Raw genomic sequence first — 27,917 nt, 5'->3', positions numbered from 1 at the left:
TGTCCTCCTCCATTGCCAACCGTAAACCAGCACCTCTGGAGGAAGAAAAGGGATAAATAGACAAAAAAAAAAAAAAAAAACACAAAAAAGAGATGCTTGTTTGATAAAAAAAAAAAAAAAAATTGGTATAAGGTTTACAAAAGTCCTGGATTGAAGGTGGAATTGTCACCTAAAACACCTTTAAAATAAAATAAACTTATGCCCATGACTCCTGGCAATGAGATTCTGGACATATGGCATCATAAAGGAATCCAACACTTGGAAGATTGATTTGATAAAGGACTTTTCATGTCATTTGAGCACCTGAAGAGGAAATATAACTTGCCCAATGAAACCTTTTCTGTTATCTCCAACTAAGATCCTTTCGGAGAGGTAGTTTAGGTCCTGAAATGACTGCCTTTCATGAACAATGTTGAAAGATTTCTTTATGAAGGGAACACATGTAAATTAATTTCTTAAATGTATCGCCTGTTGTTGAATGTTGAAAGCCCGGTCTGCAAAAGTCTAGAATGAAATTAGAAACATGAAATGTTACAACTGATGAATAGTTTTGGACAGATTTATGTCCAAACAGCTTGTCAACTATGATAAACTATAACATTCTACGTCAATTATACCTTACCTCAGAAAAATTACATTCATTCAAATCTAATCTGTCAGAAATGTGCTTCAGATATGACAGTGAAGTTGGCTCCTTCCTGCACTGTACCTAGCTGTGAACAAAAATTAGGCCTTTTTGCCATGATATTTGCTCCACTTTAACCAGGATCATAGGGGTTAATGTTCCAGTGGACCCTGAACTTTGTTTATTGGGGAACTTTACAAGTATTTGTGGTTCTCTAAACAATGCACAACTCAAATTTATGGAAGTTACTCTATGTATGGCCAAGAAGTGCATTGTGGTGTCATGGAAATCGAATTCCCCTCTTCTTATTGACAGGTGGTCTTTTGAGATGAACAGTTGCATCACCCTGGAAAAAAATCACTTACTGTCCAGGAAAACGATATAACACCTTTTTGAAACTTTGGCAGCCATATGTAGATCGTATCAGTACATCTGTTACACCAAGTACTTAATGTAGTCGTTTGCATTGACCTTGTACACTGAATGTAGTCTGAATGCTGAGGTAGTCAGACCGACCAGGGAGGAGCACAACTAATGCAAGCTTTTAACACAAAGGCAACCACAATAGTTGTAAAGTTCTTTTTTAGAGCTGAAAAGGGAGGAACCACCATTGTAAAAAGAGTAAATTAAAACCCAAAGACCCTTAAACTAACTTTTTTTAAAAAATGAAACAATAAGCTGTAAAGGAAACATCTTCAAATTTACAGGGCTGGAGAGACCTGGAACTTTTCTTTTGCTTCTATTTATACAGAAATACACAAGATCCCCATTAAAGCTGTTTTATCATGGTCAAAACCTTCAGTAAAGTGATTTGACTCACATGTTGACACATGTGCAGATGGTCTAATCCACTGTAAACACACAATATCTGCACAACACACTGCTGAAGTTTCCCATTTCCTTCATTATAAATTGCTGTTTTCCTATTTCTGTGCATTTGTGGTGGAAAATAGACATAAAAATGATAATAATTAAGTATAATACATACAATTACAATATATAATGGCATTATATATGTATAACACAATAACATGAACATAGGAGATCTGGGATGTAGACTGGATTTTTTTTCCCTTTCTCTTATCTTTCTTTCAAAATGTAATGTCATGTAATGTTATGTTAGAAAGCTAATTTTCTGTTTGCTATGCTTCACTAATGAAAAACAAAAAAACATTATTATTATTTTTTTTAAATTTGTGTATTATGTATGGTCTCTTTATATTGGCAAAACAAAATAGTCAAAACTCCCATGGTTGCTTACAAAATGCCTGCCTTTGACATTCCTGTTACATAAACTAACCTGTAACTAAGACTAAAATTAACAGTATTAGGATACAGTGCATTGCATCTCATGTATTCTTTCCATTTTGAAAAAAAATTAAAAAAAGCTCAGTGCATGTATCGGACTCCTTGGCAAACTTCACAGGGAAAGTCTGCCCTTTAATAAAACAACCAGTTGCCATTTATTCCCATGTGGTCATTCATCATGTAAGAGGAAAATTTGCTCTCAGTGACTGGTAATGTGAGGTTGTCTGGTGGGCTGGCAAGTGCTCATGACGGCTTTTCCACTAAACAACCCAGACAGATCTGCTCACTCCACAATGCTCCTTTATATAACGATCACAATGACAGGGTTTTCCACCAGCGATCACTTTCCTCCTTCGCTCACAGAAAAAACACTTCAGAGAGCTTTACATAGAGTTTTTAATATTTTCTCATGTTGTGATTTACAGTTATTTACATTTTTTTTTCTTACATAATATCTAATCTAGTTTTTTTTTAGTTAACAAAGGATCCATTAGCCCCTATGAGAAAATCCATAAGCAGACAAAAAGAACAAAACTGACAAAATTGGTAAATAACTCCAGCAGATGGCATCAAAATTGTACATTATGTCTAATGTTGGCCTGTGATACATATCGAGAGCCAAAATGACGCCATCTGCTGGAGTTATTATACATCTGCAACTTCTCCGAAAAATGTACCACCATCGTCCCTTCTCATTTTCCAATTTGTACCTTCTTGACTCATCTCCTCCCTTCCAACCAAGATGTCATTCTAAATAAACATGATGTGAGGAACAGCAGCACCATCTGTTTTAATCTATTTCACAGCATTGAAAATACATCTGTAGGCGATGTGGGGAAGTTTTGATTGTGCACTTCAACATTTCATTCCTGTTTCTGCTGTAGTTTGTACAATCCAGATGTGTGTAATGCAACTTTTACATGTCACAGGTCTGCAAAGCAACTTGAAGCTAAAAGCAGAATCCTTAAAGCTGAAATACTTTACTTTTTTAGTGTCATTGGTCAACAATTCACCAATTATCCTTTTGTATATTGTAATTCAAGTGGTCTGAGCAGCATTTATTCCTTGTCTGTGGTTTCAGGCTGTAGAAAATCTACCCCATGATGCCCCAGTTTAGGCCAATCCTAGATTTCTTCAGGCAGATGGGAGGGGTTAAGTACATGATTAACAGCTGTAATTAGCAATCTTTGCATAATCAGATTATGCCGTATTTCATTGAAGCTTCAACAAGCGGCTTCATTTTTCCATAACTGCATGAAATAACATCAGATCACTGATATTTAGTCTTTTTGATTTGGACCAAGAGGAGAGAGCTGCAGAATAAACGGGGGTATTAGCAAATGCTGGATTAGTTGTTCAGATGTTATTATACATTTTATATCAGTAGATGCTTTTGGTCACAATGGCTATCTAGGTCTTTGAGAGTTAAAGATGGTTTAACTCAATCGATTTATGCTTTAGTCAAGGAGCCACAAAATAGGAAAATGAGAAGAGCCTCATGTCCAAGAAGATGCATGTATTCCATCAGAGGAACATCTCAAATCTTTGAACAAGTGCTTCTTTTCAAGGATTTAAATTTAGGACAATGTATTTTGTCATAAAGATATTGTATTGTGATATGGCTGTCTTCACATTTCCTTTTTTTTCTTGACCTTCAGTCGTCCACACGTTCTGCTCATTGTCCTTAAGTCTGTCAGAGCATCATCAGACGCTGGTCTCAATATGAGGTGACATTTTGCAGCTCAGGATATGGGACAGGACTCTGTGTTGGTGGTGGTACCTTATACACACAGACAAAAAGAAAGGATGTAAACAAAGGGCACACTGTAAAAAAAGACTGTAGAATTAACACCAAAAAGTTGTAAAATTGCAACATAAAAAAAACTGTAAGTGACAATACAATGCAAAGTTGGTTATTTGAAAAGATTTTTGTGTTGATGATTAAATCAAATATAGCTGTAGTTTTTACAGGAAGAGTATGTTAACAAAACCAGATTTGTATGTAGAAATGATGTATTTCTATTGTTTTTAGAAAATAAAACTGTAAATTGAAAAACAATGTGGTGCTGTTTAAATTGCAAGACCATAATGTTGAAATAATGGCCTATTTGCTTTTTTTTATGATAAAAAAGTTATAAAAAATTAAACATTTAACAATTTAACATTTTAAACTCGTAAATTAATGGGTTGGTAGAGTTGCTCGTCCAATAACCAAAGGGTTGGTGGTTCAAATCCTGGTTCCAACTGTCCATATGTCAAAGTGTCCATGGAAGACACTGAACCCTGAGCTGTTCCCAGTTGGACTTGGTGGTTTTGGAAAGAGCTTTGGACACCATGAGGGTGTAAAAAATGTGCTAAATAAGTGCAGTCCATTTACCATTTAAATCCAATATTAAATATACATGTTTAAAATGTTAAATCTACATGTTACTCCGTAAATATGTTTACAGTTGGATGTGTTTTTTACAGTATTGTTCTGGAAACCCCAGCTGCCAGTTTTTTTCTGTAAAAACAACAGGATTTTTTTTTTACAGTGCATTTGGCAACACTGCTGTCACCACCTGGCTTAGATTGTTTATCAGATTGACAATTATGTTACCTTCTCTAAGTACAATAGATAGGCAAGAAAGATAGGAAATCTCCGCAAAGCATAATGTTAGAGTTGACCTAATGTTGATTTTAAAATGTAAAATAGTAACTGAATGTTTACTCGAAGTTTAGGGTAAAAACTATCATTTGTCACCACTCCACTCTGAACGAAGAAGCGACAGTGGTGGTCAAAGGAGCACTACACTGAAGGGCATACTGAAAAAAACAATTTGGTTCTAAGTATCTGCCACAGTGGTCAACTTCTAAAAACACAAACACCTTCGCAAAATATTCAAAGAATGTTCTAGAGGCAAAATACAACAGCAAACACTTCCTCATTTCAGCAGCATGTCCCAGATGGAGAGGTACGAGTGAAAAGCCTGTCTGTATGTGTGTGCTTTGCCCTGGGTTTGGCCTCTCAGACAGAACTGAGGAAGTGAGAAAAGTGGAAAAGGGGAGAGCTTATAATTGGACTCAGCTCATACATTGTTCTGCCCATTCATACTGTGTACAAATTGGTTAGAGATTTGAAAAAAAAAAAAAAACAAACTCCTACCATGCTTAAACTATTAAACTTATTTTATATAGAGTCTATATTGTGTTTTTTGTTTGTTTTTTAATCAAACAAATCGTACCATTCACATTTAAATGAATCAGCAAAAGTTAGTTTGCAAAACTCAAATCCAGCTCATTTAGATTCCTCAGCTGTTTTTTAGCTGAAGAAAATGTAGTTCATCAGGTATTAACTCTAGTGGTTCAAACACAATACTCTGTGGTACTTTTGGTCAAGTACTGTTGTTAAAGTTAATGTGATTATACTTAAGTATTTCCATTTTATACAGCTTTATACTTTTTTTCCCCCCACTACATTTCAGAGGCAAATACTTTTTATTTATTTACTTTTTATTAATTAGATTTGTTTGGAGGCTTTTAGACATACTCTGGGTTTATAGTTATATTATGTTTATAGTTATATTCTACTCTATTTTTCTTTATTTTTAAAATATATTTTTTCACTGTGTTCATTGTTGCACCATGGGGTCTTAAGAGTTCTGTAATTTCAGTTTTCTATTTTTTCTGCCATGTACATATGACAAAATTAACAATAAAGCTGACTTTGACTTTTGACTTTGACTTAGAATAACAAGTTCACATCCCGTCCCTCTCCAGTGAGAATCATTTCACCAAATCACTTGATTTTGAACATTTGTGATAAACTGAAGCCTGAATTTTCTCTAAATAAATAGAGAAAACTATAATCCTTCTCATAAACCATCTTGAATTTCTTGGAAAAGACACTGACACAAAACCTGAGGGGCTGTTTTTGATTCTTATGGACTTAACAGTTGATTTTTCAGAGATATGTGGCTCTGACAGGACAACAACACTAAGGACATATGATGATCTTATGTAATATGATGTGCTGTGGCATAACACGATGCAGATTAAACAAGCTAACAGTATATAAAGAAGTTACAATAAACTCAACCTGAAATATCTACTGCAGTAAAATGCAAACTACATAGTAATGCAGCATAATGAAAAAACATCATATGTAATGAAAAAACAATGAATTATGATTTTTAGTGCACAATAGCTTACTTTCATACTTTTAATTAAGCTTTCTAATGCAGAATTTTTACTTGTAAACTCTGTTCACAGTGCCTAATTCATGTTTTAACTTCTGAATACTTCTTTTGCCAGATGCTTTTTTTTTTTTTTTTTTTTTTTTTTTTTGAAATAATACATAGTATAATAGTTTTGTCCATTTTATTTCTATCCTATTTCAATATAAAGGATGCAATGAAACATTAAATATTGTACTAACTTGCTAATGACTCTCTGTATCTCTCTGCTCTCCTCTTCTTTGAGTTTCAGTAGAACCTGTTCCAGAATGGGAAGCTCCAAGTTCAGGTACTGGGCTACCTAAAAAGAACAAAAACAACAACAACAGAGGAGAAAGGATTGATTCCAAGCCTGGAGAAGCTCTCTACTTGAAAAGAAAAACTTCATACATCCCATGAGTTTTAGATTCATACTTAATAATCATTCCTCTCAGTGGTTACACTTACATCATTGCTCACTTCCTCTTCCTCCCTGTCCATCAGAAAGATCTTCATAATATCATCAGAGGGTCCCTGCAGTATACGCTCCCATAAGGGCTGGTCGGTGTTACTCAGCTTTCTCTTTTCTGGACAACAGAAGTATATGTAAAACTAAAAATTGTTATGTTAATTGTTATTTACACACTTCTATTGCTGTGTGTTTTGATTTAGTGTGTTATTCTGCTTACAAAACACATTCATACCTCCACTCTGGTGGACACAGTACAGAGCAAACTCCTGAGGATCATTCTCTATCTGTGGGATGAACATAAAATACTCATATAGAGGTCTGAAATAGCTGTTAAATCACTTCACCACACTGACTATGCACAGCAACAAATAAACAAAAACAGTTTTGGAAAATAGTAGTAGCTGATGCCTACTCTGTGTCTCATTTACGCTGTCAATTTTTGTACATGGACTAACTTGCTGTCACTTTGTTGTAGTCTAACTTGCATATGTTCACACTATGTGCTGGATTTTGTGTTGCATTGCATCATCTCGTCTTATAAGATATAATCTCCAGTGGTAACATCTCATATTATATCATCTCATATTATCTCTTTATGTATCTTCTCATTTGATATTTGATCTCGTATCGTATTATCAAGCTTTTTATCATTGCATCACATCATCTCATATTGTATCATATCATATTGCCTCATGTCCTCTCATATCATATCATATCATATCATATCATATCATATCATATCATATCATATCATATCATATCATATCATATCATATCATATCATTTCACATCATATCTTATTACATCATGTCATCTCATATCACATCATATCATATTGCATTATGTCATTTCATATTGCATCATATCACCTTGTATTGAATCATTGCGTCATGTCATATCTTACTTTATTACATCATGTTGTATCTAATCATATTGCTTCATGTCATCTTGCACAGTATCAAATGGCATCTTGTCATGTTATACTATATCTTGTCATCTGTCTTGTATTATAATATATCCTGTTGCCTCATATCATCTCACATTGTATCACTTTGCATTGCATCATGTCATATCATCTCATATCATATTCTCGTGTCATGATATGACATGCAATATGATGTTATGAGACAATATTAAGCAATATGATATATCATCTTGTATCATATCATACTGTATTGCATCATGTATTACATCATGTCATTTTGTATCGTATTGCATCTTTTCATCTCATATTGTGTTACTCATTCATTCATTTTCCCAACCACTTTTGCCCCATACTGAATCATACTCAAACTGCATCTCATCATCTCATACTGTATCATATCATATCGTAACTTATCATATTACATAATTTCTTCTTATATTGCATCATATTGTATTGCATGGTTTCACGTCATCCCATTTCATATTGTATTGTATTGCACCAGGTCATGTTGTCTTATGGACTTGTGTTGCATTGTTTCACCTTGTTTCATCTGACATCACCTTGTATGGTTTTGTACAGTATAACACAGTGTGGTCTCACCTCATAAAACTTACTTTGAACTTATGGAGTAACTGCTCAATGACTTCATTGGTGGTCATTGTGCTTGTGATCCGGACTTTGGTCGGAGTACCATATGATGGAGTGAAAATGGCCGTCTAGAGAGAACAATGAAAGAGTTTGACAGACTGAGCTGGATAGACAGATGTTAAATAGATAGACTGGGGGAAGAAACAATAGTAGGACTGTAACAATGACAGCATGAGGTCAGAGAGGATCATCTTACACCCACCTTATAGTTATAGAAATGTCCATTGATAGAGAAACGATGTTGTCTTTCTTTCTCTTTTTGTGATGTCGACTTCCCCCTCCTCCTCTTCACCAATGAGGCATCGCTCATGCAGCGAAACAGGTTGGACTCGGCCTCCAGCTCTAAGCTCCTCTGCTTTATTGGACGCAGTGTGGACGTTTCATAGGGAACTTTAAAAAGTGCAGAAAACAAGCTGAGCAAAAAAAAACATGCACCAAATATTCATGCACCACACAGCATTTTATTACAGGAATGTCAAACTCATTTTAGTTCAGGACCACATTTAGCCCAATCTAATCTCAACTAGGCTGGACCAGAAAAACAATAGTAATGAAAAAAAAGTAAAATTAATGTAAAAAAAAAAAAAAAAACAATGTAAAATTAAGTTAAGATAAGATAAGATAAGATAAGATAAGATAAGATAAGATAAGATAAGATAAGACAAGACTTTATTTATCCCATCATAGGGAAATTTCACAGTCAACAGCAGCAACATACAACAAACAAGTGCAAAAAAGAAACATGGGGAGGAAACCTACAATGAGTGAGAAATAAAATATAGAAAAATAAGAAATTTGGCATTTCTACAAATATTACTATAAATAAAAAATTATAATTAAAAATTTGATTCTAATTCTTTAAAATATATATATAAAGATATAAATACTTGCAATTTTAACAATAGCCTCCGTTTATCATTTACACATGTGCATTACAACTTATAGATCACAATGGATCTGTGTAAAACATATAAAAAATGACAGAATATTGTTAAAATTGCACTTATTTCTCTTAAGACATTATAGGTTGTTCATATTTGTTCAGAATATTCACTTTTTTTTTTTTTTTTGGAAAAGGGTAATTCGTAAATGTCAACATTTCATGCAATTTTACTTTTTTTGCACAAAAAAAGAGAAAAATTTGGGGTTGTCATTATTTATAGGTCATTATGATAGTATTTTACTGGTCTGACCCACTTGAGATCAATTTGGGTTTAATGTGGAACCTGAACTAAAATGACTACTAATATCTTCAGTGTAATTTTTGCATTTTACAAATTTATCCCACAGGCCAGATTGAACCCTTCGACAGGCTGGTTTTGGTCCACGGGCCATATGTTTGACACCTGTGTTCTATTAGATGATCAGATTTGTTCAATATCAGTTACTGTATGTAAGATATTATTACGACATTGTGGAATTAGGGTTTGATTAGTAAATAAAAGCAACCTGGTAAAGGATCATTCACCACTGCTTCTTCATCAATCTGGTGAAGGTCAGCATATTCTCCCCATCGTGTCATACCTCTAAAGACAGACACAGAACAACAAGACAGACTTGTAAAAAACAACTTTTGTGTAGCTTTAACTGATTTTATAACCTGGTCACCAGAATAATGTTATTGTAGATGGCATTAAAAACAGGTGATCTTAGTCTTGATCATATAGATGTAGAGCACTAAACTCATGAAAATAACAATAAAATAAATGAACAAAGCTTCCTGGATTTGGCTCTGCGATACTAATAAGCAGTAGTTCCAGACAAAAAGATTAAAACAAAAAACTGAACCTCTTGCTTCCGAGCGGGCTGACTGGACTGCTGGCGTTGGACGAGACCAGAGGAATGAAGGGCAGAATCTGTTTGTCATCTTGTATTTTCAGCCGGATGGGCCTTTGGACTCCCCAGGAGATGTTGAGGAAGCCTTCCACTGTCACCTCTCCATTGTTGTCCTGTTACAGAGACAGACCCAGAGACACCTGTGTGGTGTGTAATTCCAGTCATACACCCTGTTATTGAACCGTTTTAGGTGCATCAGGTAGTAAACAAGAGGTCAGTGCCTGGAAGAGTCATGTCCAAGGCTGCACTTTTCCTGTGTCACACCCTTTCATTCAACATAAATGTTTCTACATTTCAGAGATAATTATAGGCCATTTACAGCACATATATACAGAAACTAAACCCATCTTATAGAACAGAGGTAAATCTTATGACATATGGCTAACATATTGTTAGCATCATAGCATAATTGCCTAAGTCATAAATTATATAGACAAAAGCATTTGGACACGTTGAATTCAGGTGTTTCTTTTCTAAAAGGGTCTGGGATCCCACACAATAATGACAAATGTCATAATATAGTTTTATGTTGTCATAAATATCATATTGATTATTAATATTGATGTTTATATCTCAAATCAGCATGAACAGGACACCTTACAGGTGTAGCCATGATGTGTCCCAATATTTATGTCCATATAGTTTATGAAAAATAACATTTCATTAAAGTTTAATGATAAGATTTTTCATCCTAAGTGAGATGTGAAGGAAGTAGATGATTAGTTATGGTATAAAATTATTCTTAACAGTCAGAGCACAAAAAATATTTTAGAAATTTAGAGGTAGAACATTTAAAATCAGTTATGGATTTAAAAAAAAAAAAAATCAATGTCCCAGTACTTTTGTCCATATAGTGTATGACTATGAATTATGCTATGAGGCTAACGATATGGCACAAAAAGTGTTTCTACGAAAGTATTCTGATTGTTTACTTAAATAAATTTAGAAAATCAAACATGAATACAAGTCCTGCTTTCATAACCTTTGAAATACAAAGAAACTGAATCAAAATTCACCTAAAGCACCAAAAGAAAAAGGACAAAAACAGTCCAAACAGTGAAATACCAAAGCAATGAAAATACAGAAATATAAAGTAGCAGAAAATGTAAATGTACAAGTTTGGAAAAATGTTGTAAATGAGTTTTTCCACTTGTGGAAATACTTGTGGATACCTGAGAGTAACTGAGGTGCAGCTGAGTCTGGTCCTTCAGGAAACAGTTGTAGGTGTTTATCAGTGACAGAAACTCTGCTCTGAAATAAGGACAACAGCAGTGAATCACACAGCAGAGAGTAGTGTGATTACAAAATAAAAAAAATTTAAAAAAGACAACAATCAGGCTGATTTAACATTAAATGAACTTCACATGAAAAGTAGATTAAAACTTGGTAAATATTCATTAAAAATGATTTGGATTCTTTAAAATCACCATTTTTAAAAATCATCACATTCATTTGTCAAATTTTATTCATGTTGTAAATTTTTTTTGTGTACTTTATTAATTATTTGATCATTTTTGTTCACCATGTGTTGATTAAGTTTGAAGTGCAATCTTTGTTCTTATTAATGTTTTAGACTTTGTCATCAAAGCTTTACATAAAATTCAGTTACATTTATTTACACTTTTATTCTATTTTGATATTTTTTTCAGAACAGTTATGTCTATTCCATAAAAAGAACAGCAAACATTGGCAGATATTTAAAATATTGAAAATCAGTGACTTCGAGGAAAATGAACAATATTTAATTTTGTATGACAGATGTTTTTTGTTTTCCTCTGAACAACTTTAAGTAGCATATATTTAAGTATATAAGTATGCAAATAAATAAATAAATAAATAAATAAATAAATAAATAAATATATAAATATATATATATATATATATATATATATATATATATATATATATATATGTTTAACTCAAGGTTAATATTTGTTAACACTACCTTAGGTCTCTTTTATTGAGTATATGTTGCATTTATTTACTGGTTAAGTATTAATTCATGCTATAATGTATATACTACTACTACTACTACTACTACTACTAATAATAATAATAATAATAATAATGATAACAATAATGTAATAATTTGTATATTCCTATAATGATAATACATATACTCTTTTACTGAGTATATGTTGCATTTATTTAATTCATGCTATGATGTATAATATGTAATCAAATAATAATATAACAATACCACTACTACTACTACTAATGATAATAATAATATATGTATGATGCTATAATCATTATACATACACTCTTTTACTGAGTATATTTTGCATTTATTTACTTGATACTATAATGTCCCTCTTCCCATTGGCTTTAAAGTCCACACTGTCTCCTCCCACCTGGACAGAGTCCTCCCATCCCCTGCCTGAATCACTGGGAGAAGTGCAGCTCCATTCATCTCTGGTTGCAGCAATTACTGCCAAAAAGGGGGAAAAAAGGAAATTAGATCAGGCTCAGCAACGCGTCCATTTGCTGTAGTCTCGACACACGGAAACAAAATAAAACCAGGTTTGACTCCGACATGATGATACAACAGCAGCTTCTGTAGACAAATGAGTGAATGGATGTAAAAACGTTGCAGAAGTTGTGGAGTAAATGAACATCAGGCTGTCGACTTGTTGCATGGACCAGCTGCAAGACACGTGTCCGACATACAGAATATAAACACAGTGCACCTCAGTAACTGATTACTCCTAAAATAAACAAAGGCATCAGTCTTACCTTCTGAAACATGGCAAACCTTGATTCAGTGTCTTTGTCTCTGTGCTTTAAATACTTCCTTTCCAGTCAGTCTTTCTCTGCAGTTTTGTGTTATATTTATCTCTCTCTCTCTCTCTCTCTGTCTCTCTCTCTCTGTCTCTCTCTCTCTTTTTCTCTGGCCCTGCCTTTACTCTTTCACTTTCTTTTTTTATGCTCCACAGATTTAATAACAGTACTCCACCCAGTAACCAGTGATGACAGTGGAGACCCAACCATTTGTTTATTCTTCGGTCAGAGGCACATGTGGACAGGGAGACGGTTGGAATATCCCAGCAGCCTTTACATTAACTTTCTTCTTTTCTTGTTTTTTTGTTCTTTTTCTAGTTCCTCTGAATGATACAGCAACAGTACAGAAATCCCTCGTTCATACACTCCTGTGTTTTAGTCCTGTCGTCTGTCTTTCTGTCTCTGTCTCAGCCTGTTCAGTGGTGACGAATATCCCAGGTATTCAGCAGTTGTCAACCACTCCCCTTTCTGGCAGAGGAACAAAACACAGAGTTCGAAGGTGCACAACACAAGTTTCCATGCAATGTCTATTTTATATCACCAGAGGAAATAACACATACTGTAAAACCACATGCAATATCATCTGAATTAGGCAGTAGTATTTGACAGGTTCATGTGTAACAGCTTTTGCAACTGAGATTATTTAAGTCAATCGTAAAAGTATGATTTAGTTTAGTTAACAGCCAGAAAGTCAAAAACTGTTAAAAGAAAAGCAGCATTTGTTTTTATTTACTTCCTGTTTATCTCAGGCTGAGGAGGGTGGGACTAACTATAACCTTTACTGACTCAAAGGCTGCATGCGATTGTGCAACCGAAACGTATAATTTAAGAAACTCTCATTTGTAAAGCACAGCCATACATAGTAATTGTGCATGTGTGTGTCTGTGCAACGTAAGGCAGGGAAAATGCATGTGTCCGAAAAGGGTGTTTGGAAGAAATGAATAGAAGCAAAGAACTGATATACTGTGAGAATCTGAATTGAAAAGCGACAGAAAGTTGCTTTGTTTAATGTAGAAAGTCCATGATTTCACATTTATTTATTGTATGTTTTAAACAATTGACATGTACTGATTAAAGCTGTCACCTATTCATAAGACTGTATTTACCCTTATGTTTAGGCATGTTTTGTTACTGATTTTATTGCTAAAGACCATTATTTTATTAATAATTGCAATGGTGGTATCCCAAAATGCATGTTTAACGTCACAAAAAAGCACATGAAAATGTAGATGTTTTCTGAGTTGATTCTATTCCTTGAAGGGTCTATATTTAGTATTGGATAGATAGATGAAGCATTACACAGATGACCTAAAATTATTATGTGAGTGTTTAGAAGAGCTCTAACGTTATCCCCAAAATTACAATGTATTGATTTGTAGGTAAATGAACTGAATGTATTCATACTGACCACTAGAGGGAGTAGTGAGTTACTCTGCCAGTCTCCCATGGTGAGGAAATCTAACACAACTGGGCCTTTGACAAAAGCCTCAGGAAGTCACCAGATGGGATGAGAACCACAAAGAAACAACTTTTAGAGTCGGTAGCCACTTTTACACAGAGATCCCAGAAAAAAGGTGAGATAGTGATCCCACCTTTTTGCCACCACTGACTGATTTCCACAGCCAAGCCAAAGGAGTAACAGAGGTGAGACAGGCTGGACTTTTACACAGCGGACCTGCGTTCTGGAATCAAAGGGGCGGTGATGCAGCGCAGCGTACAGTGTGACGCACAACTTTGCAGAAATACTCCGAGCATAGTGGTGTTGGCTTTAAAAACAACAATGGTGGATGAACAGAGCACAGTGATGTTTATTTTAGCAGTGCAGATTTTAAGTTTAACCCTTTCATGCATGAAGTATGAGAGTATTCTTATTCCTCTTTAAGCATGAAAATTATCTTATGACCCTATTTTTCATGGAGTCCCAAAAATGTCCACTCAGCCTGATACCAAGTGTTTATTTTTCGAAGCAAAGACACATGTATTTACTGAAGTACTGTGTGAAAACTACGAAATAAAAACATTTTTAATGCTGCTAATATGATGTTTTCTCACATTTGAACATACTCTAATACTAGTCACTACTCACTTCATGCAAAAAACCCTTTTTGTTTAAAAAAAACCCTGTTAATTACAGTCTAATAACAACAACAAGCAATTGATTTACACTCAATCATGTTACTGCAGATCAGGTTTATCAATAACAGCAAAGTTACAGTAATGGTATGAATTATTATTAGGATAAAGTAAGCCAATTATCAGTGTGAATGTAAGATTTTGCTTAGATTATATTATTTGTTTGATTATATTATTGTTTAAAACTGTGCCATCTTGTTATTTTGTTTTGTTTCTGCAACTTTTCTTCTTGTAAACAGGGAAGGCATAAATAAGCTGCTGCTTCTGCCTATGCCTTTTCACCCATGGTTAATATAGAAATCTAAACTTTATATGTATATATATATATATATATATATATATATATATATATATATATATATATATATATATATATATATGTATATATGTATATATATATCTCGAGAGAGAGAGAGAGCGAGAGAGAGAGAGAGAGAGAGAGAGAGAGAGAGAGAGAGAGAGAGAGAGAGAGATCATGTTCTGTTAAATGGACAAATAAATTACTACTACTACTGCTACTAATTGCAGTGTATGGGATGGTGCATAAGCGTCCAGTGTGTTGGCTGATATGTAACTAAAACAACAAAATCCATTAATATATAAGAGAACAGCTGTAGAATAGATGTTCACTGTAGTGACCACTATGCATGAAAGGGTTAAGTCAAACTCAAACGGCATCTCCCCAGTTTGACAAATTTCTGGTTGCATTGATATGTATGTTTACTGTACACAGCTGGTGCAAATTTTTAACACCCCCCTCCCCGGTGCAGGGGTCGCAGACGCAATATGTCATCAAAATGTCACACCTTGGTTGCAAAACGAGAGGTGTTCCTTTTACTCTGTTACTACCTCCAGAGGCATTACAGACCCTTGACAGAGGAGGGACCAAATGATCCTACTATTTCATTCACACAGACATTGTTCTGGAATAAAGGTGAAATATTCCCGGAACACAAGTTCTATGTAAAAAGGGGCTGGTGAAAGTGACAAAGTGATATAAGCTAGAAGCACTATTGTTGTTTTCTCCACTGGACACAGCTCTAAATGAAAAGAATGGAATTTGATGCTGAAATGTCAGTGTTTCTTCTACATAGATGAGTTTGATTTTGAGGTTTATGAAGGTATAAAGTTATTTTATGAAACTGTGACAGTTCTGGCCTTGTTTGTTGAATTCCAAACAGATCTTTAGTGCAGGTACAGACAACACAAACCGTACAGAAAACAGAGGTGATTTATGGTTTTACTGTGACTGTTTTCTGTGTAAAAACAGAACTAAGCTAACAGAGCTACAATGTAAACTATCAGCTGATGCAGCACAAGAAGATTTTAAGACAGTGTTATTTTGACTAATTGTCAAAATAAGCAGCAAAGCGTAAAGAATTAAACTTGATGATAATACAGATGTGTGGAAACAATGAGCTTTATGCGTTATTCACTGAGTGATACAGACTATGGATACATAGGGTTGATTAGTTGGACATTTTCGTCCCAGGTGTGTCCTGAAATGACAATACCTTCATTTTTTTTTTTTTCTTAATTAAATGGAAGATGACTGTTCTCTGAAACATATGTGAAATGCAGATTAGACTCCTCAATTGTGGAAGATGTAGACTTGAAAATAACAAAATGAAACAGTCTTAGCAACTGAAAAGTTGTGTTTGTTTGTGAACATGAGTATTTGTTCTATTTGTTTTTTGTGTCTTAGTTGACTGTCTGTGTGTTATTTATGTCCAAGATTGACAGTTTGACATCAGAAGAGGCAGAACATCTGTAGACAATATCACAAATCATGATGGCTTTTCATAATTTGCAGATATTCAGCTGATTTTTGGGGAGGGTGTCAAGCTAAAAAACGGGTTCAAGTGAAACAAGTTTCCATTTGTTTCAAATTTCCATTAAAAGTTAGAATTTTTTATGGACCATGAGAACCTAAACTCTTACAGTTCATGCTTTTTTCCAATCTGTGCACATTTCAGCTCTATGATGTGCTTCTCTCAAGCCTCAACATGTGGTTTTTACATCGCCCAAAGCAAACACATCAGGTATTTTTGTGTGTCTGCCTGTGCGTTGAATCAAAGATGAGTCAAAAGTCCAGCAGCAAAAGGAGAACTACTGATAAATGACATCAGAGAGTCAATAACAGGATTAATGGCTGCAGTCGTCTCTTATCAAAAATGGCTCCAACTGTTCTCAACTGACAAGCAAAATATTTCAACCTTTATTTGACCAGAAAAGACATTAAGAATATTTTATATATATATATTTTTTTTTTTTTACAATGTCAGCTTGGGAAAAGTGAAGAAATACTTGAAGATGATGGATGAAGTCTAACAAACAGAACCAAGAAAGTTAATGGAAAAGAATAATCCATATCAGAGTAACAGAAGCAGCAACCTTAATTTCATATTTTAACACTCTGTCTCTATTACCTCCCGATAAACTGTATTCTTTTTAACTGTCCTTTCTATACATACAGTAGATGTAATTCCATGTCTTTGCCCCAAAAACACTGTACAGAACCCCGTTTATATGATATTGAAGGCTGAGCCAGGGACAGGGACGTTATCTTCTTCGTATTATAATGATTTTTCTCAAAAAAACCCAAAAAAAGCCAAACTTAACTTCATTTTCCTCTTTCTTCCAATTATTTTGTTTGTTTTTCTTTTATGGAGTTTATTTATTAAAAGTTGAAGAATTGATGATGAGATGTGTAAAATCTTGCATGAACACCACTCATTTCTGTCCATAAATAATCTAATTTATTAGCCTGTCCACATTAACACAGACATTTATGTACATTAATATTTTCTTCTTCCATTTTAACAAAAATCTGTTCACATGACTTTTTACAAAATATCTCTGTCCACATGACAACACAAAAAACTACGGTCTGGTCCAAACCAGACTAAACACCAGGGGCAACGTGGTTAGCATAGTGGTTAGCATGGCAGTTAGCATAGTGGTTAGCATGGTGGTCAGCATAGTGGTTAGCATGGCAGTTAGCATAGTGGGCTTCTTCCTACCCCCGGCAGGGGTAGGAGGAAGAAGCCCAGGGGTGATTGGAATTTTTTTGGAAAAATACATTAAATAAGTCATGTACTGAATACAAAATAAATAATGAGAATTAACACTGAAATATGAAACACAATAAGTACATTCATATAATAAAATTGACACTCCTGACCTTATTTCATTTCATTTCATATGGTATTGGTGCTGATCTACTGTGGGTCATATACTGATTTATACATGTGGATTTGATGTTTCAGGTGCAGCTTTATAACACAAAACAGTAATAGACATGAGCAAAATGGGATGTGATGCCTTTGTTTTCCAATCTCTGCTTTCCTTGGATACAAAGGCACCTATTTACATGAGGACAAGACGCCTAAATGAAGAGAGAAATGTACATTTTTGCAAAATATCTGCATTAGTGTGGACAGGGCACGAGTAGACCTATGAAGCTATAAATCAGAAGTAAAACATATCCTTAAAATTATACCACTATCAAATAAATTTCCACTTTTGTGCACAGTTGAAGACCTTGTTAACTTTGGTTTTAGTTGATATTATCCTAATAAAGCGAAACCAAGAAATTAATCTGAATCAGTTTGAATGAGGTTCAGCTTTCAGGTGCTTTTAAGGAACATTGTTTTCAGTACCTTTTGATTCATTGATGGAGTTTTACATGGTTGTTTTTAGTTTAGTGATTTATGTATGGTTTCAGAACTGAATTTTAGGCTATGTTTACATGTAGCCAGGTATCTGGCATAACTCTGCATGCTTGTGCCTATTGTTTACATGACAGTGACAGGCACATGCACCGAAAAACAATGCTAAAATCTGCCAAAGTGGAGATTTTGGCAAATCTTCGTTTTCGCGTTTGCATGTAAAACAGCAAGAAACGGAGATCTGGAACGGACGTCACACTTTTCGAAAGAAATATTCTACCACTTCACATGTCATGAGACAGTATAAAGACAGAGGATGGAGCTGATAAGAGAATAAGTATTAAGAAGGGTCGTGCTAGCGAATGTTAGCATCTAAGCTAATTAGTGCCCATTACATCTGCTTGACTGGATCCTCATGTATTTACTTGATATAGAATAAGGCTTTAATGGTTTTTAGGTGTTTGCCCATTTTCATACTTCATATGTTGTTTATTAAACCTCTATCTGTTCTGTCCAGTTCAGTGGAAGGTAAATGTAACCATTAATGATAATGATAATAAAGTAATAATTTATGTCAGTGTACAGTGGTCTTCGTGAACTACAGATAAAACAGACCACATCTGTCACTGACTACAGAACTAACACAGTTCAACTCAACAGAGTTCAAACCCTTTTTCATCCACTCTGGCACATCAGAAAAGCAGTTGGTGATTGTAAAAAAAGTCACTGGTGCAGCCGTTTGCATTGTATTGTATAAGTTACATGTCTCGGATTTGTTTGGATCAGGAAAACTACATCTCCATAGATTCATAGTAGAAGTAACATTTTGTTGTGATCCTTTTCAGGATTCTGGTTGGTTAATGGTACTCAATCATCTCACCACACTGCCATCTATAGACTTGATATGCTCTTGACAGTGTAGATATACGGGGACGTGTAAGCACAGATTTTTTTGAAAACGGTCATGTCTGCGCAAGATTTTTTTTTTTTTTTTGAAAACGGAAAGGGGGAAATATCTGTATTCTAAATATCCAGATAGATGTAAATGTAGCCTAATTCTGTGTTTTATTTATATTTTTAGCTTGGATGTATGGCTGAAAATTCTAATTTCTGTAACTTGTGCTGCTGCTGTCTTGACCAGGACACTCTTGCAAAAGAGATTTTTAATCTCAACAAGTTTTTTCCTGGTTAAATAAAGGTCAAACAAAATAAATAAAAATAAAATCTGCGGCTTTGGATGGATACAACTCTGACGCTGCAAGATAAATACAGGGAAACTGATGCATGTATAAATATTAGTGCTGTCAAACAATTAAAGTTTTTAATCAGATTCATCACAGGGTTGCTGTGGATTAATTTTGATTCATCATGATTAATTATCATTCATTTTTAATCTATATAAATCGCATTTTTAATTTTGCATGGGCAAACAGACTCAAGAAAGAAGGGAATATATGCACTTAACATTTTGTCGCAAGCTGGGCGACATGTTAGCCGAAGTGCTAGCAGAATCCCCGACTAATGTATGTTTCGCGTTAATTTGATAATTTAAGATGGAAATGCTCTGGTGAAAAGAAAACTCCTTCCTGCAGAATATGCATAATACTTTATGTCGATTGACTGTTCTGTCTTGATTTTTTTTTATACTCATATTTTCATCCAGAGGGCCTATGTGCTGTTTAGCATCTTCCATCTTTATGGGTTGGTTCTGCGGCCTATCAATGTCAGATCAACTGCCCATTTGCACATGCGCGACGGTAACTCTACTTGGACAAAGTGCCTCAAATGCATTGGCAGAGATGTTCAGAGTCATTCTGTGCTGCAGATGGGTTAAGTGCAGTATAATTTTTAATCAGATTAATATAATGATGGATTAATCCGCATTAACACAGTAATTTTGACAGCCTTAATAAATATTAACCAGAAAATGCTTTGGATCTTACACATACATTCAGTCATGAAATTCAGCTCATTCTCCTGATGTCTCCAGTCATTTAGCAGAAGTCGACACAAGCCAAGATACACAAATGACACGCCTGGTTTCTTGTTTTATGACCTTCCACTTTGCCACTCCCCTTTTCCCTTTACCTCACCAGGTTCTGTCGCTCTTTGTTTGGACTGTATTGTAGTATATGATACTTTATCTTGCTCATACGCACAGATTTGACCTAAATGTGTCACTTGCTCTAGTGCCCCCTGTTGACACGTCATTCATTCACTCATAGTTTTTTTTTTTTAGATGCATATGTATTTGTTGTATTTGTGGTACTTAATGTGAGCTTTGCAAACCTGTTTTCTGAGTTCATGGTTAAAACCTCTATTTTAAACACACCTGTGTACTAAAAATCTTAAGTTTGTAAGGATTAAATTAACATGGTTTTAAAAAATCACATATTCTCTAACTTTGATATTTACAGTGCAAAACGTTCTTTAGCAAGATATCTGTTAAAACTACAACAATAAAATCACAAACTCACAAGTCTTTATGTTATTAATAAAAAGTAACAGTTTTGTTCCACGTCCTCACAGCACATTTTAGCAAATTAAATCTTAAAATGAACAGATCAGCAGTACTTTACCTCCCACCTGTCCGGTCTTTCTAACTCCAAAAGACTTTTATTTAGTCCATGTTCGCAGCCGTCCAGATTGCGTGTTTGTGTGTGCATACAGGAAGTGTGTGTGCGTGTGTGTGTGTGTGTGTGTGTGTGTGTGTATAAATTCATAGGTTCAGAGTACATGTAGGTGAGCAGATGGTTAATTATTACAGAACACGTTGAGACAGTGCAGCAAGGGAGGGGCCGTAGACACCTGATATGACTCAAGGGTTTATGAGAGTGCGTGTGTGTATTTATGTGAGTGTGTGTGTGTGTGTGTGTGTGTGTGTGTGTATGTGTGTTTACAGTATGTGTAAGTGCAGTTCACTTCAGCATCAGCAGGGGGAGCCAGTTCATCAGCTTCCACAGCTGAAACTGCTGAGTCAGTGAAGTCGAATAAGAGTTTGTGGAAATAATTTGATGTTAACTCGGAACAAATGGAACTCAGATGAGGCAGAGGTTCAGAGAGTGATGTAGCTGTTTTGTTGCAGGATTTATTGTGTTTATTGTTTTGTATTTAGCTTTGTGAAACTCAGCTTTACTTATACTGTAAATGTGTTCTTGTCATCATTTTGATAAAATAAATTAACATTAGAATAGAATAGAATAGAATAGAATAGAACAGAATAGAATAGAATAGGATTTATTGTCATTACACCAGTTGTGCAACGAAGTTGCAGGTGGTCTCTGCCAGTGACAGTGCACTTACATCTAAATAACAACACAAAATATACAGAAACATACTTAAAAAATATAGTGTTCTATCAAAAATATGTACAAATTACAGATATACTGTACAAATATTTGTATGAAAGGGAAAAAAAATAAATACAAAAGTAGAAATAAAAATGCATAAATAATTAATTAAATAGTTTTCTGAATTTTTTCATGGAGAAATCAAGTGTGACAATCACAAAACCTGTTTCTGCTACACAGTTTTATCAGTGCAGGATTTATGATTTCAACCTAAGTCATGATTATTATGACTTGTTTTTTCTTGTATTTATGGGGTCACTTGAGATTATGTATTAAACATTAGCAAATTCAAGGTGATCCAGAGCTCACCTTGCATTTGTTTTTACAATGGTAACGACTTAAAGAGTTATATTTATGTTGGATACACCTACTTTACTGTTGGATCTGACTAAATTTACCACATTATTACATGCACTCCAAACATATTAAACATTTTTACTGAGCTCCATTGTTTTTTCATTGGTAATGTTAGATAAATTGACTGGGAGAGGTAGTTTCCTAACATGTATTAACACTTTCCTTATGCTTTTCCAATAATCCTCAGTTCACTCTATTTGTACCTACATTGAAATTTTTTTTTTTTTTTTTTTTTAAAAAGAGGCAAATACAATGTGCAGGGGATTTGCTGATTTGTGAAAATGTACATAAAAACACTAGGATTTAAGATGGTTCATAGATACACATCAGATCAGACACCAATTTTACAACCATTTCTGGTTATTTTTACATTATGATTCCATCAGTACCAATTTAATGTGATCATTAGGAGGTCTCATGGAATACTGGGGCTATTGTTTCACCCAAAGAATGAATTAAACACTTTCCACAGTAATAATTTTATCCATCATCATGTATCAGTTGAATGTTTCCGACAGGATTAATAAAATTAATCTCATGTCTTCATCCCTGGTGTGTTTACGTCACCATGGTAACATCACGTGATTTATAGGAATGTACTGTCCTGTTTCTTTTAGACCATTTCACTGACCAGCTGACGTCAACAAACCCTGTGAGGTTTAAGGATCAGGATTTGGGGGCAGATCAGGTTTGATCCTAACATTCAGTGTAATTTACACTGTACAACAGTACCATCTAGTGGTTGGACGGAAGGCATTTTTCATTCGTTCTGATTTTCATTTTGGTCTAATATTTTCAGTTTTGATTTACTTCAGTTGTTTGTTAATGCGGGTTTGCTATTCTAGTTTTTGAACACACAATTTATTTAGATTTTTTTTTGTAATTTCAGTATTTTTTAGGGTTTGTCTGTAATACTAGGCATTTATGTGAGGATGGCTTTAGAAACCTAAGAAAAATCAGGCTCAGAGAAACAAACTCAGCAATACATCATAATATTAGAGATCAGGTGATGTGTTAACACTAACAGACTTGTATATTAATATTTACAAGATAGAAGACTTGTGACATAATTAGATTTATAATATTCAACAAGACATTTTTAAATATTATAAATCAAATCAAATCAAATTGAATCTAATAGAACTGAACAGTTGGCAATTTTTTTGTCTTGCCTACTTTCCCTTATTTTTCCTTATTTCCCTCCCTTCACAGTAAAAACATAGATGAATGCATGAAGCTGTTACATGAAAGTCAAATTGCCGCGCATTTTTCAGAGTCAGGGCAAAGAACTGTGAGATGCTGCTTGAAGAGGTTGGTTGGTTTAGATAAAGTGAAAAAGCTACTATATCACTTGCTGGCCTTAAAATTGTGCAAAACGTCACATTAGCACCAAAGTATAACAATATTAGCAATTATAAAAATCTAAATCCAGTATATTGAAACTTTTATGGTGAAATATGAATAGAAACATGGTGTTTTTGGTGGTGAGAGGCTGAGTGGGCCTACTGAGTGAGTACAATAGCCTACAACATCCATCCCCAGCAGAATGGATGAGGAGTAAATGAACTGAAATGCCATTCCTTTCCTAAAATAAAACAGGACACACAGGCTGGCAGAGAACAGGTGGACACAAAGGCTGGCTCCTGGACTGTGAGTGTCGGTAAAGCACGTTAAGTGGAGGGTTAGGGTGTGTATTTGGAAAACAACAATAGCATGATCCAGTGTGTTAACGTGGTGCCTTTACATCTTACTTGTACCGTTTGTTGGGTTCAGTTCCATGTAAAACAACACTGTATGCAGGGAAATGATGCACACCTTTGGGAGTGTATGTATGGTATTTGAATTAAAACAAAACGAGGTGCCAAATGTCCATTTTTGTCTGCTTTTATTGCTTAATACTGGATATTTTTAGTCACTTGTAATGATTGTTTTTACCAACACACTGAAACTGTTGTTGATTACCCTGAATGTGCACAACTTCTCTACAGTTGGAGCTTTGCAACGCAGCCCAAGTGACTGTACATGAGGACAGGGTGCAGCTGCTACTGTCCATCACAAAGTTAAAACACACTCTGAGACACACGGTGAAGGAACTGATCCGGGTTGAGCACAGAGCTCATGGCTGTCCCCGGGTGAGACTCACGGAGATTCAGGCTAAAGACGCCGACTTGAAGAGAACAAAACCAGAACATCCCCCCCTTTGACTGCTATGGGAATCTAACAAACCAGGTCATTTTGTACCAGAACGTTTCAACCAGGTGCATCAACCGAGAGCAAGATGAAAACTGTACAGCCCATTTCTATCTTCAAGATCTGCCTTCTGGTTCTGGTGACCTCAGGTTACGGCGTACAGAGAGGTAAGTGTCTGGAGATGTGAGTCACCACAAAATTCACAGGTATTTATACTCCAGGGAACATGATATAAGGTGTATTTCTTAAGTCATAACACAACAGCACATGTTTCTGACAACTGTCTGCTTAACTCTTACAAAGGTACATAAATCACAGTAGCAACACTGGTGCATTTTGGGACTTTATGATATGATAAACTTTATAAGTAGGAACAAAATACAAACGTGAACAAAAGGCAAAGAGAAACCACACATTTAAACAGAACACCAGAGCATCAAAGGCAATAATGCAACAACAACAACAAAAAAAAGACACAATGTACAACTACTTCACTGTGGCTCCTCAACCATGCTTTTTGTCCAAAATGGAGTAGGAAGAAGCCCAGCTTATATTGTCCTACCCTAATTTTACATAAGTAACACATACAGTCCATAAAAAACAACAGGTGAGCATTGAGTTACTGAAAAAGAGCTCAGGTTATAACATACCACAGAAAACATTAGAGCACAAAACAATACAGCTGTATTTCCTTCTTCAAACACTTCCATTACCATCCTGAGTTAAACATCTGTTCCTCATCCTTATGCTTCTTTAAAAAAATTATTTTCTACAGGGTGGGGAAGCAAAATTTACAATATTTTGAGGCAGGGATTGAAAGACAGTGTATGACCAATTAGTTTATTGAAAGTCAAGAGAATTTATTTGCCACAAGAAAATTTACATAATAGAAAATGTTTTTATTCTATGTGTCCTCCTTCTTTCTCAATAACTGCCTTCACACGCTTCCTGAAACTTGTACAAGTGTTCCTCAAATATTCGGGTGACAACTTCTCCCATTCTTCTTTAATAGTATCTTCCAGACTTTCTCGTAATAGTTTTGCTCATAGTCATTCTCTTCTTTACATTATAAACAGTCTTTATGGACACTCCAACTATTTTTGAAATCTCCTTTGGTGTGACGAGTGCATTCAGCAAATCACACACTCTTTGACGTTTGCTTTCCTGATTACTCATATGGGCAAAAGTTTCTGAAAAGGTATGGATAATAGTGTTAGGTATGATTATGACATCAATATATGTTTGGTTTCAAAACAATTGACATAGTGCCTGCTGAGAAAAAACAACTAAATGTTCATTGTAAATTTTGCTTCCCCACCCTGTATATTCCTTTAAATGGATTTCTGTCCTTACTTTGCTTTAAGTCATCTGCTCGACTGTTCCATAATTTAACCTCACGTCCTTTTAACAGTTGTTCTGACACAATGCATTTTTAAATTATTGATTATAGCCTCTTCTCTCTCTGAGAACAAATTTCTGTATTTTATTTGGAAGTAATTTATGTCTAGATAGATATACTATATTGATCCCAAACTGTAAAATTGTAGCGCGGTAGCAGCATGACAGAGCAGCAGCAATCGAATATAGGATTAGCAGTAGAATACAGGAGCAAACACACTATACATAATAAATTAGAAGTATAAAAAAAAACAGAAATGGTAGAAAATTCAGGCAATAAAACAGTGGTGCAACAATAAACTGTAATCTGCAAAGTAAAAAGGAAATTTTCAGTAATATGGACAGTAAAGTGCATTGTGGAATAATGTGTCTAACCGGGTTGATATGGCCTTTATATCCTCCATTATGTATCAGTCGAATGGGCTTTTTTTGTATTGTATATATTGTCTGTATATTGCTTCAGGCTTTCAGCAGCAAAATGGAAACGCAAAACAAGGACAGAAACGACTGGGTTTCATGTCAACTTAATAGGAATGTGAGATCAGCAGGCTCAAAAACAAAAGAAATGGGAAAAAATGGTGAACATAGAGTAATATCATCATTCACCATTTGGAAATCTGTTTTGCATCATAGAAGTAAAAGGTGAAAGTCTAACTCAGTCAAACTCACACTGCAGAGATCACCTGTTTTCCTGCACATGCAGGGAAATTCAGAAGGTGTTTATTGGTCTGCGCTGTGCAAATCTGACAAAATCTATATACTTCCTAAACTTTATTACATCCTGCCTAGTGGTATGCTGAGGTGGTTGGCAACTGGCTACTTTGGATTTTTCTCCTTTCAGGACTGAATCTCTAATTAATACAGAAAAAAGTGAGAAATGTGGGAAAATGCTACACTTGAATTATTTAGGTCCATATTATGAGCATTTGGAGAATTATGATATGACCACTCTTTTAAGGATGGACTGTTTGGTTTGGTTTAATTTTCTATACCTTGACTTTCCAACAGCACTACAAGCTGAGTGCAAATCAATATTCCTCAATTTTAGATTAACAAGCAAATGCTTTTGTTATAGAGTTGGATTTATTGATAATTTGCTCAAAGAGGACTGTGTTTTTTCAGCAATGGCTCAATTGTGCAAAGAGATTTATTGTCATTTCCTTTGGTTGAACTGTTTTAACTAGGGATGCACCAATATGAGTATCGGCATTGGCTCCGATGCTCAGTGTGTGTACTCGTATTCGTACTCGTAAAAGATATCCAATACAAATGCACCAATACCACTTATGGCCATGTGACATTCACAGTTCAGTGCAGCAGGTACGCAGCGGTGGAATAATGTGTGGGGAGTGTGAAGAGTGCGGAGATTTAACCAAATAAATGACAGTGATAAAAGTAACGCTGACTGCAAGTAAGGTTACAGACACAGACAGATACGGACGCAGCGTTCTGTCCGTCCTCTGCGTACATTCCATCCGTATTCCAGGTGCGGGCGGATGAGTACCCAGACAGAGAATACCAGCGGGAGTACGGAGCAGTGTGGACCGCTGCCAGCGGAAGTGAAAACGAAACTTATTGCTCATTTCTCTTTTCTCTACCTGCTGAAGCTAAGCTTTTAAATCAGGGGTCTCAAACTCAGATCCTCGAGGGCCGGTATCCTGCATGTTTTAGTTGTTTCCCTCCTCCAGCACACCTGACGGTCGTTATCAGGCTTCTGCAGAGCTTGATAATAGGCTTATCATTTGAATCAGGTGTGTTGGAAGAGGGATACATCCAAAACATGCAGGATACCGGCCCTCGAGGATCTGAGTTTGAGACCCCTGTTTTAAACCTTACTAGCGAAAACGCTGCAACATTAGTATCAGATTAGTGTTGCCTCTGTCATCTCCATGTTTGTTATCACTGACTTTCTTCTTCTTATTCTCAAAAAACTTTCCTCTTCTTCGTGGTATTTGTCCAGTATGGCTAATTTAGAGTGGCGCCCCCTGGTGGATCAATTGAGAAATGCTCATTCCAACACATTAAATGTC

The 27,917-nt window shown here is 35.1% G+C and overlaps 2 protein-coding genes across 4 annotated transcripts in view; one reads left to right on the top strand and one right to left on the bottom strand.

Annotated features, from left to right (window-relative positions):
* Window positions 1–2,311: 2,311 nt before the first annotated feature.
* Window positions 2,312–21,306, bottom strand: rassf6 (Ras association domain family member 6). 3 transcript variants are annotated; one of them, XM_030148404.1, is made up of 11 exons: window positions 21,172–21,306; window positions 12,362–12,438; window positions 11,180–11,258; window positions 9,960–10,120; window positions 9,621–9,697; window positions 8,374–8,561; window positions 8,138–8,239; window positions 6,831–6,882; window positions 6,595–6,713; window positions 6,351–6,448; window positions 2,312–3,713 (listed from the first exon to the last, which is right to left on the bottom strand). In XM_030148404.1, exons 2-11 carry the CDS (start codon window positions 12,418–12,420, stop codon window positions 3,638–3,640), a joined length of 1,011 nt encoding a protein of 336 aa, XP_030004264.1. In that variant the 5' UTR covers window positions 12,421–12,438; window positions 21,172–21,306; the 3' UTR covers window positions 2,312–3,637. The 3 variants fall into 3 exon arrangements, with proteins under 3 accessions (XP_030004264.1, XP_030004265.1, XP_030004263.1); XM_030148405.1 differs by having other exon boundaries at window positions 12,362–12,441; window positions 21,172–21,256; XM_030148403.1 differs by lacking the exon at window positions 21,172–21,306 and adding an exon at window positions 12,744–13,559.
* A 3,266-nt stretch (window positions 21,307–24,572) lies between these two features.
* Window positions 24,573–27,917, top strand: part of musk (muscle, skeletal, receptor tyrosine kinase) — a 55,499-nt gene continuing 52,154 nt past the window's right edge. The window contains exon 1 of the mRNA XM_030148513.1: window positions 24,573–24,656. Coding sequence (XP_030004373.1) covers window positions 24,578–24,656 — 79 coding nt within the window. The 5' untranslated portion in view covers window positions 24,573–24,577. The remainder of the gene's footprint in view (window positions 24,657–27,917) is intronic.

This window comes from Sphaeramia orbicularis, chromosome 12 (assembly GCF_902148855.1).
Source record: "Sphaeramia orbicularis chromosome 12, fSphaOr1.1, whole genome shotgun sequence".
In the NCBI taxonomy this organism is placed as follows: domain Eukaryota; kingdom Metazoa; phylum Chordata; class Actinopteri; order Kurtiformes; family Apogonidae; genus Sphaeramia; species Sphaeramia orbicularis.
This window is presented reverse-complemented; position numbering and strand designations above follow the sequence as displayed.